This window comes from Phyllostomus discolor, chromosome 12 (genome assembly GCF_004126475.2).
Source record: "Phyllostomus discolor isolate MPI-MPIP mPhyDis1 chromosome 12, mPhyDis1.pri.v3, whole genome shotgun sequence".
NCBI lineage: Eukaryota > Metazoa > Chordata > Mammalia > Chiroptera > Phyllostomidae > Phyllostomus > Phyllostomus discolor.
In genome coordinates, this window is record NC_040914.2 from 50,994,757 (window position 1) to 51,008,830 (window position 14,074).

A 14,074-nucleotide genomic window follows, 5' to 3' on the forward strand; every position below is an offset into this window, starting at 1 on the left:
CAGAAATGAAACAATAAATAGGATTTAATGATTCGTGTGAGGTCATTTTGTTAGGGAAGGGTTTAAAAATATGGAATGTCTACTGGTTTTATTAGAAAAATCTAAGTATGAATGTTTTTAAGAGGGCTGGAATGCAAAATAATAACAGAAAAAATGCAATTTTAAGGTGGTAGTAATTGACTAGTATTAAAACAAAGACACTACACAATAAAAAATGGACAAATCCATAAAAGAAGTATGAACTTGAATGCATGAGACAATATGGTTTCAAAATATAAAGAGAAAACCAGCAAAATGTTAAGGAGAAACAGACAGGTGGACACAGTGCTTCTGTGCATGACTGCGGTAGGACTTCCAGCTAGCAGAGCACATGGTGAGGAGAAGACACACAAGGTGTGGATCGGAAGGAATCCGACCTTCTTGAGTACTAATTGAGAGAAATTATACGGGAAATAACTCAAGTGTCATTGAAGATTAATATGAGGTGTGTAGTCATAGACTTTACACAGCAATTACAATGGATGGATTAGTCTCATGAATTACCAAGTATAAATCTCAAAAAAAAAAAAAAGTAAGTTGCAGGATTACATGTATAATATGATGTGTGAAAACTTAAATACTGAATATGTCTCAGCATATGAATATATGCACGTAATAATGCAAAAACAAATTCAGGGTAGTGAGCCTCTTTGGGAGGAAGGAGTGGAGTGGATTTCAGCTATACGTTATTTCTCTCAATAAAACTGTCCAGATACAGGATACATTAACATTAAGAATACATTAAAGGAAATCCTTTATTGTATCCTTGAAATGTTTTACAAGAAAAATGTCAAAGAAATGAAATGAATTTAGCTCTAAACAGGAACCCACAAGAACCCACAATGGCTAAATGTAATCCATGTTATTTGTAAAATCAGTTTTGAAAATCCAGGCCAAAACATGATTTTTGTTACTAGGGGAACAAAGTAAAGCACAGGGAAAGGTTTGATCTTTTGGTTTTTACATTTGAAAAAAATGTGTTTTGGAACAAAAATAAAATGAAATTCACTCATTAAAGATAGAAGGATTGTTGGGGGGGAAGTTGTCTTAATATCTGTTTAAAGTAATCGTGTCGACCCATCGTCTTGTGATTGGATCAGTATTGTTTCCCGTAATATTTCGAAGATCTCTGTGTGTAGCCTGTGCAGACCTCTGAAAGTCTCCAGAAATTTCTTACGTTGAAAAAAATCTTTCGCATTGCAGAACTTTATACACATTTCCCTGATTTCACATGTCCACCTCATTTTAACAGGCCTCTCAGCCCCAGTACCCAGGGGCCGAAAGGGGAAGAAAGTAAAGACCCAGACGAGCTCATTTGATATACAGAAAGCAGAATGGCTTCGAAAATACAACCCTGAGCAGCTGCTTCAAGATGAAGGCTACAAAAAACACATCAAGCACCACTGTAACAAGTAGGTAGTGGGGGATCTAAACCACAGCGCATTAGCAGTTTATTTTTGTGAATTTCTGAACAACCTGAAAGCATACTGATTTTGAGTACAGAGACAGTGTGGTCTAGGACCAGTCCTAATCTTAATCTCACAGGATATACTTCCTCAAATCCTGGTACCTCTTGTGTCACTGTTTCATCAACAGAGAGAGAAATAAAAAGTGGCCTCCAAATGATCTCATTGTACATTACTTAAATAATGATGATTGTGAAGATTTCAGACAAACCTATTTTGTGTATGTGGTACTGATGAGATTTATCTACTAATCAAGAAGTAATTGTTGTTATTTCATTATAAAAAGTCTGTATATACATTTTTTTCTAATTTAAACCCCATGTATGGATTTTTTTTAATGATTAATGTCTTTGTGTCTTCTGACTTCTTTCTGCTTATCTTTAGGGTTTTGCTTCGGGTAAGAATGCTATATTATCTAAAGCAAGAAGTCATTGGAAATGAGTGTCAGAAGGTTTTCGATGGAGTTGATGCAAGGTAAATGAAAAAACTTGTTTATATTTTTCAGTAACATGAAGAGGCAAAAAACTGTATAATTGTTCTGGTGGCTCGTTAGTCAGTGAAATTCACAAGAAGAAAAATACACCAAATTTAGAGAATGAACCCATACCAATTTGAAGCCTTCTATTACTGTCATCTTTGCTTTTGTCACTAAGTGATAACATAATAAGAACGACAGTAGTGTAGTGGTTTCCTACCGTGAAATCTGAAACTTAACCTTCCTGAGCTTAGGTTTTTCTGTACTCATAGTGGAAGAGGGTTTGTACTGACTGACTTTTATGCCCATGCAGGATCCATCCAACCCCCTGGCGCCTCAGTTCCTTCACCTTCGTCTGCAGTCATCTTTTTCCTCCCCATGGTGGGCCCGTGCTTGCACAGTCGTGTATTTCATCTTGCCATCCTCAGTAACAGCACTACTCCTAAATTTTGAACATTACTTCCGTCCTTCCAACTCACGTAATTCATGTGCTTTCTACTCTGATTCTCTAACTTCATCGCAGTGTTTTCCATCTTATCACTCACTGTCCATCACCACTTTCACACCCCTTTCCTCATTACGAAATCTGTATGCTGTCGTCCCACAATTTAATCACTAACTCAGATCCTTTGCCTGCTTTTCCGTCTGTTCTACAAATGTGGCTCAACTCCAACTCAGGATAAACCCAAGGGTCCACTTAGTTCTTGTTGAACGTTGCTGGAGAAGATCAAGTAAACCCTGCTTAAGTGACCCATTTCAAATCCATGGTCATGGTTCCCAAATGAGAGTGATCACAAACCACCGTGACTAGTAAATTCACTTTTCTCTTCTTTAAGAGGACCATTCTACACCTCACTCCTCTGCCACCACTACTCTGCAATAAAATCTCGTATGGATTTTATTTTTATCGCGCTGCTTGCTGGTTTTCAGTGCCTCTTCTACCTGTCTCTTAAATGCCTTCACAGAGGACCTCTCTTCTTGTCACTTACTCTTCTTGGGTACCCTTGTCTTTTCTGTGGCTTTAGTGTTTATTTCTGTACTGACACCTCCCCAGTCTATCTCCAGCCCCCATCTCGCTTCTGAGAGTCAGATCCACGTCTCTCAAATGTGCCTTCATTGCTGACGCCTCCAGGCCTTTGCACTCTTTCTGGCACATTGATTTCCCCCTCTTACTGCTCAGCTGACGTCAACGCAGCCTTTCCTAACCTCTCAAGTCTGGGTGAGGCACATGCCCAAATGTAACAGGAAATTATGTTTGCAAAATTGTAAGTGCCAGAGCTGTTTCATGTTCAAGAAAATAGCCAAGTTACCAAAGCATCGTGGGCGGACATATTATGGTTCTTGGTACTTACTGTATTTTCATTTTATGGTATGGTATTATGTATATACAGCATAAAATAGCACTTTTGAATGTTCTGATCAAATTATGAATCAAAAATTTGCCTCTTGTAAACAATTCTTAATTTTTCAATGTGATTTCTTCGCAAAAGCAATCTAGAAGAGGTCAACTCCTTTTGTAGCCTAATAATTTATTTGCCCTTCTAGGGCATCAGTCTCATTATATACAAAATGAAATATTTAAAGCAGATGATTTCATAAAGTTGTTTGCTGACATAAGTCTCTACTTTCCAAAGGGGCCCCTTATATATTATATATCTAAGGGAAATCAGTGGAAAGAATTATGATTACTTAAGAGTAAAGTAAACCTTGTTGAAACTTATTTCTTTTGTTGAACTGAAGGTTATTAATTCATTTTATGGTAACTGTTGATTTGTGCAGTTTTATGATTTTAATTTGGTGATTATGGAATATAAAAAATCAGTGAAATAAAATCATATCCCTTTTTTAAAAATCACAATCTATTACAAGCCAGGTAAAAATTTTGCCTCCCTTTTGATCATTTGCAGTCATTCATAATGCCATATTGTGATTTTTTTAAGTGACATCGATGTTTGGGTCCCAGAACCAGATCACTCAGAAGTTCCTGCTGAATGGTGGGATTTTGACGCCGATAAGTCACTCCTTATAGGAGTTTTTAAACATGGTGAGTGAAAATAATGTTGGTGGAGTCTTTATCCTATGTGTAGTGTTATTCAGCTAGTTCTGTTTATTGATTTCCACTTGAAGCTTTAGTCCCATCACATTCATGTTATTATGTATCATATAAAGCATACACTAGCACACTGCACCTGTCAGTCACAGCATTTCCTTAGGAAAAGGGCGGCGCATGCGAACCATCCCTCCTGGATATAAGTATCACATGACTTCACCTCTTACAAAGAGTTCTTATATGAAGTGTGTTGTGTGTGATCAGTTTTCCCTATTTTTCATTTTAATAGATAAATTTAATCAAAATTCAAGTATACATAATACCATGTCATGTGATATTTGTGATAATTGCTAGAAAATGTATCATTTTAATATATGGTCCCTTTAGTCCAGGAATGTCGTCCACTGTAAACATGAGGGATGACTATAGTTATATATCTCTCTGTTATCTTTTTTACTTTGCTCATTGGTGATCTCTCCAGGTTATGAGAAATACAACACTATCCGAGCAGACCCGGCCTTGTGCTTCTTGGAAAGAGTGGGGAAGCCTGACGAGAAAGCAGTTGCTGCAGAACAGAGGGCGAATGATTACATGGATGGGTATGTGCGCCTCAGAGTCACGGGTTCTCTGTGCCCCTGTCAGTGTCCAGCAGGGACAGTGCCCCTGTTTGTGTCACTGGTGGTTACCTTGAATGATGTAGAATAGCAGAATTGGAGTTTACAGCTTAGAAGAGCTAATGATTCTCTTGTAAGTTAGCGCTTGTCTGACTAGTGAAATCAAGGAAGAGACTGGACCTGCCTCATACCCTTTGTTTTGATGAGTCCTTTATTTTTTCCATTTTCTTTTCCTTTTCAGGGTTTGTTTCATCGGCTAACATTCATTCTTGCCCTAGACAAAAACAGTTAGATGGTTATAATTTCTTTTCCATCAACTCATTCTTTGTTTGAGTAACCAAAAGATTTCTTCTCCATACTTTTTAAAAATAAGAAGCTATTAAAAAATAAAGCTTTAAATGCTCCTGGGTTCAAGTTAAACACTTCCAGTTCTAAAAAAAGTTCACAGTGTTTTGCCATTCTTAACAATCATGGCCATTAAGGCCATAAAATTTAAGAGGCCAAGAAGCTGCAAAGGAAGAGAAATACAATGTTGTTCATTATACCAGTTATAGGGCCCTTGTCATCTTACCAAAAGAGGAAAGTAAGACTATGTTAAGGTTAATAATTCTATATTTAAAGGCTAACATAGGAATATGAGTAAATTAAACAAGATTTCTCCCGACCTGCCATATAATAGTCTTTGTCCTATAGCATGGTTTCCCTGGTTGAAGAGCAGAGACTTCAGTCTGATTTTTAAAGCACACTGAAAAGTCATCCCCACAAGGCTCCATTTGTTTGTCTTGTCAAAAGAATGTTAAGTCCAGTACAGTTACAATTGCTTTTGTTGTTGTTGTTTTTTTAACAGAGATGTGGAAGATCCAGAATACAAACCTGCCCCAGCTATCTTTAAAGATGATATAGAGGTATGCTTTGGATCATATTTTAAAATCCTCAATTTCAGTTATTCTTTGATTTCTTTGCTTTGCTTTCTTTCTCTATTGTGTGCTTTTCCTTCATATGTTTTCGTTACACATAATTCTGTACCTCAGAAGGTTTGTTAGTGATCAGCTTAGTCGACAGATACCACAAATAATCATTCAGACTTTGCCTGATCTCCCCTTCTAGACAAGTTGGAGGCTGCTTCCAGCAGGTCGAGGAAATGGGGCTCACCCACATGCTACGGTTCCAGGAGCTAAGAAACAGTGTCCAGGCTCAGAATTCCAAAGCAGAGTAAGAACAAGCTACTCAAATTACACAGCAACAGATAGAAGCAGAGTAAGAACTGGATACTAACACTACACAGCAACAAACAGGAGCTACGCCTCCACAAATAGGTTTGCAATGCAGGGTGGAGCCCAGAGGAATCCTGAGCGGCTGCAGCATAGTTCTGAGTGCACTATGATATCAAATCAAAAGGAAGGACAAGGGTTGGGTGAAAGTGCAGAAAACAATCTGTAGATGGGAAGGTGATGTTAAAGGAGATGAGGAAGCTCCATGATATTTGGGAGCCTGGTAAAAGACAAGATGATGCTGTAGCTGCCAGGGAGGATCTGCTGTTCTGAATCGCCACCAGGCTTCGGATATTAATTGTGTATATTAGGACAAGAGATGAGGCTGAGGCTGGTGTGTGTCAGTGAGAAGTAAAGTCCTGTATAAAGTCAGAACTCTCAGGTCAGTACTTTCGAACCAACAGCACAAGCAAGTTCATCTTACCGTGGACTTCAGGTGGAGGAAAATTGTCTCCCCTGAGAATTCAGAGCCATAGGCCTGCCCTCTCTTCAGTTTACAGTGTGATTTTTCACCCCATCTCTGTAGTCCAGGGACACTCAGACCAAAAATGTAATATAAAATGGGGTTGAGTACTGATGAGACTTTATGGATGAGAAAGCCCTCCATAAATGAGGTTAAATCACAAATATTTCAATTATACAAGGAATAATTTATCATGAGTTATTGTTAGAAAAATATAAGACCAAGATTAGACAGAACTCAAAGAACACCTGATGATAGACCTGTTGAAATAGAAAAAAAGTACATGTTTAAATGATTAAATTCATGGAAGAAAGAAACAGAAACCAAAGAAAGATAAGGTATAATTTTTTAGAACTAGGGACACTTGAAAAAAATTATATAGAACTTTAGAAGTAGAAAATGTAGTCAATGAAATTTAAAACTGGAGAAGCAGATTAGATACAGCTCATCTGAAATGATTTAGAAGGTAGATATGTGGAAATTATCCATACTATAGTATGATGAATCACTTTGGACAAATCAGAAGCGAGAAACAAGATTAATTTGATGGTAAAAGTTTAACGTAAAACTTACTGATTGTTTGTGGGGGCGGGGTTGAAGTCATGAGGGATTGGCTAGCAAGAGTGAAAGATCTAAAGAATTAGAGGAATAGCCACTACTCCTAGGGCTGATGCAAAGCACCCACGGAGGAGCCCTATCCCTTGGAATCCTGGCCTTTTTGGTAAGGGATTGGCTACAGTTCACTGGATGGCAGAAAAGTTGCTGTGCCACTGCCCTCGTGCGACTTGGGGAAAAGCCATCCTCTAAGGTTGCCAAGGAAGCTTTTCCTGGGGGAGTGTCTCAGTGGAGGTACTCCACTAGGAAACCACCCAGGGCGGGAAGCTCCTCTTCAGCGGGTGCAGAAGAAGCTGCCTGAACTACAGGAGGTGGCGCTGGGAAGGGGGCATGTCCCAAGGGAGCTGAGCAGTGAGGGGACTCACAGTGTCTCTGAAGCATGCGCTACTGACAGAACTTCTCAAGCTGGCTGGCAAAGAAAAGATAGTTAAAGAGCCCAGACCCATTTTGTCAGGGCTAGCAGGAGGCGTGAGAGAGGCAGTAAATTCAGAGCTGAGGCAAAAAGTCAATAAGCAGCGCAGTGGAGACATAAAGAGATTTAGAGACGGAGAGAATAATGGTGACATCTTCACAGTGTGTGTAGCAGGCACTGCAGCAGGAGGGGCTGGAGAGTGCGCGGGAGAAGCCCTGTTTCAAGAGAGACCAGTGGAGAACTCGTCCCAAGTAGATAAAAGACAGGGATCCTCATTCAAGCAATAAAGGGAATCTTGGCGGGATAAATAAAACTATAAATCCACTCCAAGAAACATGCTGGTGAAACGGATACACCAAACAAAGAGGAGATGTTAAAATCAACCAGAAAAAAAAAGACGCTCCTACAAAGGCTGATAAATCAGACTTTAGGCTTTTCTAAAACAATACAAACTAGAAGTCATTGGAATAAAATTACCAAAGTTATAAATATGTTAAGTTTATAATAATGTTGCAATACCTAATTGAAGATGCTTTGTTGACAGATATAAATCGGGCATACAACAAAAGGAAACTGTTGAAGATTGAAAAAGAAAAAAATTGAAGGTGTGCTAATAACTGTGTAGGAGAATGAATAAATTATGTGAAAGTTGGTATATAGAACAATAAAAAAATCAGTTGTCAATAAAACCTGAGGCGTATTTACAGGCAGGTTGGAAGAAAAGAAACTGACCTAAATGTAATCATAGAAAAGGAAATAATTTTAGTAGTGATGGGTCTAAATGTGAAAGGCAGTAGAAAAATAGGAAAATATGGAAAACAAGAACAAATAAAAGTTTAGCATAAAGTTCTGTTATAAAGAAGTTTGATACTCTTTTTATCTTATCTTTATTTTGACCCAATTACCCTGTGACATTTTCTGTTTTCTTTAAAAGGATGATGTTTCCTCACCAGGAGATCTTGTTATAGCAGATGGAGGTAAATCACATCTAATTATTTATTTATTATTATTATAAATTAATACTCTCATGATATGAGATCAGAAGCTAATAAATTTTCATAATTCTTCAAATATATATGAACTTTTTATTGAAGACGGTTGCAGTCATTGTTGAATATACTAATTGGGAATTTCACAATGTTTTTAGCTGCAAATCTTTTATTCTAGAAAAAGAAGCTGGTATTTTTATGGTTTGATTATTAAACTTGAATGTTAGAGCTCATCTTTATTGTTAATTCAATAATCAATTCTTTCACTTGGTTATTCATTCCAAAGGCCCATTAGGGACCATTCTTTTCATTCAGTCTCTACAAGGCTTAGTTCTGTACAGGGTCTCTCCTGCTTTTTTGTGATACCAGGAGAGCAAAACACCGTCACTGAGTACACTCAGTGCCTTACGGGGACCCAGGGGAGTCGTGCTTCATCCTTCCGTAGTTCCGCTGGGCACTGAAGACATTTGCTTGGCATCAGTAATTACTGCTTGATTATGGTGGATATAAGTATAATATTACATCCTGGAAACAGTTAGATCCTGCACTGCAGTGGGTGTCTAAAAGCTTAAAAGTTGCAGCATTGTCTTAATGAATTTTAAAAATTAATTAAAACTAGTTTAAAAAAATGAAACTCCCTAATGACTTAAAAGATGTTTTGATTCCAATGAAATTGAGATAAATTTAATACAGATCACTTAGAAGAGTTTATATTTTTCTCATGGATTTCAGTTTGACTTCTAAGTTGAGGCATTTGAGTATTCACCAACTAGTAAGATATAAGACCTGGTGATGTAAGAGCTGTCTTTTCTGTTCAAGTAAATGTATATGGATAGCGTTGGGGTTCTTTATTCCACTGTGACCTACTTATTTTGACTTGCTCTTAAAGTTTGTTGTAAGATTTTTAGAGCTATAAACTTTTTTGTGATGAGAAATTTGGTTTGGTTTTTCACGTAATCAAATTGAAAGAAAAAATTGAAGTAGAGAAATTTTGCTGCTTTTGTAATCTTCATTGCGGTATGTTGAATTTTGTTTTTAATTTTATTTCTTAGTTTCTTTTAAATGACATGAGTTTCTTTAAATATAGATGGCCAACTGATGGAGGGTGATAAAGTTTATTGGCCTACTCAGTCGGCTTTAACCACACGCTTGAGGCGTCTCATCACTGCATATCAGCGTACTAATAAAAACAGACAAATCCAGCAAATACAGCCTGCTTTCTCAGTGCCTGCCAGTGCAATGCAGCCTCTTTATGAAGAAGTCACTCTCAATCCGAAAATGGCAGCCAAGATCGAAAGACAGCAAAGGTAAGACAACAAATAGCACCAAATATGTAATATATTGTATCTGAATACAGTTCTTCTTTCCGAAGGCTGTTAGGATGTGATTCATCACTTTGTGAAAAGCATATATAGGTAAAGGAGTTGGTCAAACCAAAATGCTTTATGTTCATATATACATGTGCATAAATACATAAACAAATATGGTAAAATTAATAGACATTATTGCATTTTGTGGTCACTAGCCATACTTTTCAGTTAATCATTCTTTTGTCATGTTTGTGAACAGTTTGGTATGAAGAAATGAAGGTACAGAGCAAGCTCAGGAATTATCAGTGAAACTTTTAAATTACATAAAGTAAATTCCATTCTATCTTATTTTACATTGAGACTTTTATGAAATATTATATTAGAATCTTTGAAAGACATCCATCTATGCTTTATCCACAGCATAGCAGAACCCTTGGAACTACTATGTGGAAGGGGAACAAATGGCAGTAGAACTTCTTACAAGAGACCTTGTTAAGAGAACAGGGAAGCTTCTCACATCCCAAAAGCTTTAACTTCTTAGAAAGGCAGAGTTCCCAGAAAAAGACTGGAATGTTCAGCAGTAACCAGCCCTTCTTGTTAAACTTGGGTCCTTGGATGTTCTCTGGGAGATGAGTCTTTTTTTTTTTTCCATTTACTTAGTCTGAAACTTTAGATTTTAGCTATTCCAGATATAATCTTTAAATTCAAATATCTCCATAAGTGGATACCTCTACTACCACCTCTGTAACTGTTTCAGTTATCTTTCATTGTGTAACGACTCACCCCAAAACATGGTCCCTTAACCCCCCAACATCAGTTTTTTATTTCTCACATTTAAGTGGTTTGACCGGGTAGTTCTACTTTCCATGCTGTTGGCTGGAAGGTCCACAGTGGCCTCACTTCCATGGCTGGTTACAAAGTGTCACTTCTGCCACCTGTTGTTGGTCAAAAAAAAGTCACAGGACCAACCAAGATTTAAGGGAAAGGGAGATAGATTACAACTCTCAATGGGAAGACTGGCAAAGAATTTGTGGGCATTTTGCCTCCACCACCTAACATTTCCCCTCAGTCTGTAGGTTCTGGATTAATCTTCCTAAGATAACTAGTTTTATCATGACATTCAATGACTCCCTATTTCGTGTATGTGTAAAGTTTAACTTCCTGAGCTTCATTTCAAGAGTCTCTGCAATTTAGGCATCAGTGTGCATTTCTAATTTTATTCACTGCTGTTCTCTCATCCAAACTGTCCTCCTAACATTGACTCAACACCCTACCTTATGTTGTTCTTATCACCTGGGATAATACCTGTTCTCCCACTTTAGTTCATACCTAGTCTGTCCTTCAGAGCTGAACACGTGTCCAAACCCGCACTAATTTTTTTTCTCAACCACTTCAGCTGACGGTATTCTTTTTACTGCACTCTTAAGGCACTCGTTTAAATGAACTACTCCTTTGTCAACAAGATACTGTAATGACATTTATCTTTTCCTTTCTATGTCTGCCTAAGTTGTAAATACTTTGAAGGTAGGAACTGTGACTTTTTTGATTGTGTGATCTGTGTGGTCTTTGAATTCATTCTTTTTTCACCTTTCCTAGTTTTTTTTAACACTCAGGTGTAAGGTTCATATGACTTGATTGGTTTCCCAGACTGACAATTTTTACATCATCATTAAATTAGTCTTCTTAATGTATCTCTATGATACATTATTTAAAAATCTCCTGTTAATGTTTTTCAAAGGATTTTCTCATATGCTTTTTCTAATTTACACAACAGTTGTATGAGTTCAATATTACCCCTTTAAGGATCTTTTAGGAGCTCTTAACTTACTACAGACTATTTCAAGCCAGGCATTTAGAGCATTTCATAATCTGACCCCAACCCTATCCCCCACTGTCCCTACTATGGGCCATCTCCTTGTCAATCTGGAATACTCGTCACCCCCCACCCCCGCAAAATGTACTTTTCTTCCTGCTTTGCTTGTTCTCTGTCCACTTCCTAATATGCCCTCCCTAATCTTAGCCCGTGCCCTCTTACCTGCCACTCCGCGATGCCATTCCTGATCACTCAAGTCTGAACTAAGCCTCCTTCTGTGCTCTCTTAAAGTTCTTGGTTTCCATCACTCCTGAAGCTCTAAAATATTATGTTGTATTATAAGTATAGTTGAAATGTTTTATCTTTTTCCTGAAGGTAGTATCATCGTGTCTTATATAATCTTGTAGTTTAGGCATATTTTCTCACATAGTCAGTGTGCAAAAAACTATTATTGTCTGAAGGAAAAGAAACATGGTTAGATGGATGAGTCAGCTAGTATTTTAAATGTATTTACAAGGCAATAACAACCCTGGATTTATTTAATCCATTAAAGTGTTAGTTACTTTCAGTGTTTTAAATGTTTACTATAGTCATTCTATTCAGCATTAATAAATGTTTATTTCAGTAACCAATGTAGCTTTTTTAAAAAATCTGATTCAAAACAGATGGACAAGAAGAGAAGAAGCCGACTTTTACAGAGTCGTATCTACATTTGGAGTGGTGTTTGATCCCGACAGAGGCCAATTTGATTGGACAAAATTTAGAGCCATGGCTAGGCTACATAAGAAAACTGATGATAGCCTGGAGAAATATTTGTATGCATTCATGTCTATGTGTCGCAGGGTTTGCCGTCTTCCCTCCAAAGAAGGTAGGTATAAAATTTCTTCTTTTCCTCGTTTTGGCCAAAATCATTAAAAAACATTAAAATTTTGAAGATTTATTTTTCTTACTATATTTTTAATAGAATTTATCGGTGTGACATTGGTTAATAAAATCAGAAATTTTCAATACTGTCTTATTCAATGTTAGCAGTTTTTCAGAATTGTGAATAAACCATATTTAAAAATCTCCTATTCCTTAAACCTGTTAAGATGAAATCTAAAGAGAATGAGGGTACACATTGAGTTTTTGAGAAAATGACTGTGTTTTATTAGATTTATGGTTGGGGGAGGTGGAAGATGAAGGATGGCTTTTGGTGAACAGCTATAACTTATATTTTTAGTCCGTCTTTTAGGAGCTATGCTGGAGGGCTTATTTATATGAATAATTTTGCAGACAGGCCTTCACTCAAAAAGACATTTTAAAGACTTGTAATAAGATAAGGTCACTCGGGGCCATCAAAAAAAAAGAAAGAAAAACCACTAATCATGGGTGCTCACAGCCCTGTAAGGAGCTGTTCTGAGGTGAACCCCACGGTGTTGGAAGCTGTGGGCAGGTCCTCCTCTCAGGACTACACTGTCAGGAGCAGCTGTCTTCACTCTTTGTGGAGTGTGATTTCTGACTGCTAAACCCAGTGGCTTCCTGCTCTTATTTCCTAGTAAAAGTCTAAGTGTCTGATATAGAAGGACTTAAATTCCATGTGAGTTTCTTTCCTTGTTTTATTTCCTTGCAGATTTGTTGTCAGTCCACTGAACAGAGTAGCCAGTCACTTGATTTCCCAAATACCAGATAATTCAGAGTAGATTTTAGTCTACTTTAATGTCTGTTGTAACCATAGATGAGTTTTAAAAGACAGGTAAGGCACAGTGCTGTGTCTCCTACTATTTACAGTTGCCCAGAGGCCCCTTGCCCCTTTTTTTTTTTTTGGTAGTTCTTAGTTCCCATCAACGTTGTAAAGCTATGTGAATAAATCCATCAATTTTGATTCTAGTTTTAAAAGAAAAGTTAATTACTAAAAGATGACTGAAAAAGTAGCTTTTTCTTGTTAGAAATGTGAGTGAGGGTTCAATTAAGATCAATTTCCCAAACTTCCTCAGTTCACAGTGCCCTTAATGTCTCGGGAATTTTTCACAGACCTCAGGCCTTAGAGTTCTGTTTAATGAATAATTAGGTCCAAACAACTTAGTGAGTTTCTGTGTTTTAAATTTAATGTGACCCCAATAAAAATACACTACAAAGTTGCAAAAAAAAATTCTAAGTCCTTAACCATCTAGTAATAGTTTGAAAATATAGCATAAATTGAATGAACAATATTTGTATTTTTCAAATAACCATAGTTACTTACTAATTAGATGTGTGCCTCTGTTTGGCACTGTACAGCTTCTCAAATCTTGGAAGTAGAATGGACTCCCACTCTTATTGCTGTTCCGTATTGATTTTTGCATAGCCCATGATTTCTTTTTAACTTGTTATTTTGAGTTACTTTGAGATTTTTCAAAAGAATTCCAGAAACCATTCATGGAATTTCCATATCTCTCTTGCTTTGCTTTGCCAGTATCTCTGCTCACAGAGATATGACCTCATCAAAAAAATAAATGTATCATGTTAAAACTGAACCACCTAAAGCTAGTTCATAGGGTGTTTGAGAAATGTCCCTTGATTCCCTCCAATTTTAAGA

At 37.1% G+C, this 14,074-nt stretch overlaps 1 protein-coding gene across 10 annotated transcripts in view; it reads left to right on the forward strand.

Annotated features, from left to right (window-relative positions):
- Positions 1 to 14,074, forward strand: part of CHD9 (chromodomain helicase DNA binding protein 9) — a 113,266-nt gene that overhangs the window by 78,206 nt on the left and 20,986 nt on the right. For all 10 annotated transcript variants that reach the window (XM_036011811.1, XM_036011813.1, XM_028501724.2 and 7 more), the window contains 8 exons: positions 1,292 to 1,451; positions 1,890 to 1,979; positions 3,921 to 4,024; positions 4,512 to 4,629; positions 5,492 to 5,549; positions 8,340 to 8,382; positions 9,482 to 9,701; positions 12,183 to 12,385. In XM_036011811.1, the coding sequence (XP_035867704.1) occupies positions 1,292 to 1,451; positions 1,890 to 1,979; positions 3,921 to 4,024; positions 4,512 to 4,629; positions 5,492 to 5,549; positions 8,340 to 8,382; positions 9,482 to 9,701; positions 12,183 to 12,385 (996 nt within the window). The remainder of the gene's footprint in view (positions 1 to 1,291; positions 1,452 to 1,889; positions 1,980 to 3,920; positions 4,025 to 4,511; positions 4,630 to 5,491; positions 5,550 to 8,339; positions 8,383 to 9,481; positions 9,702 to 12,182; positions 12,386 to 14,074) is intronic.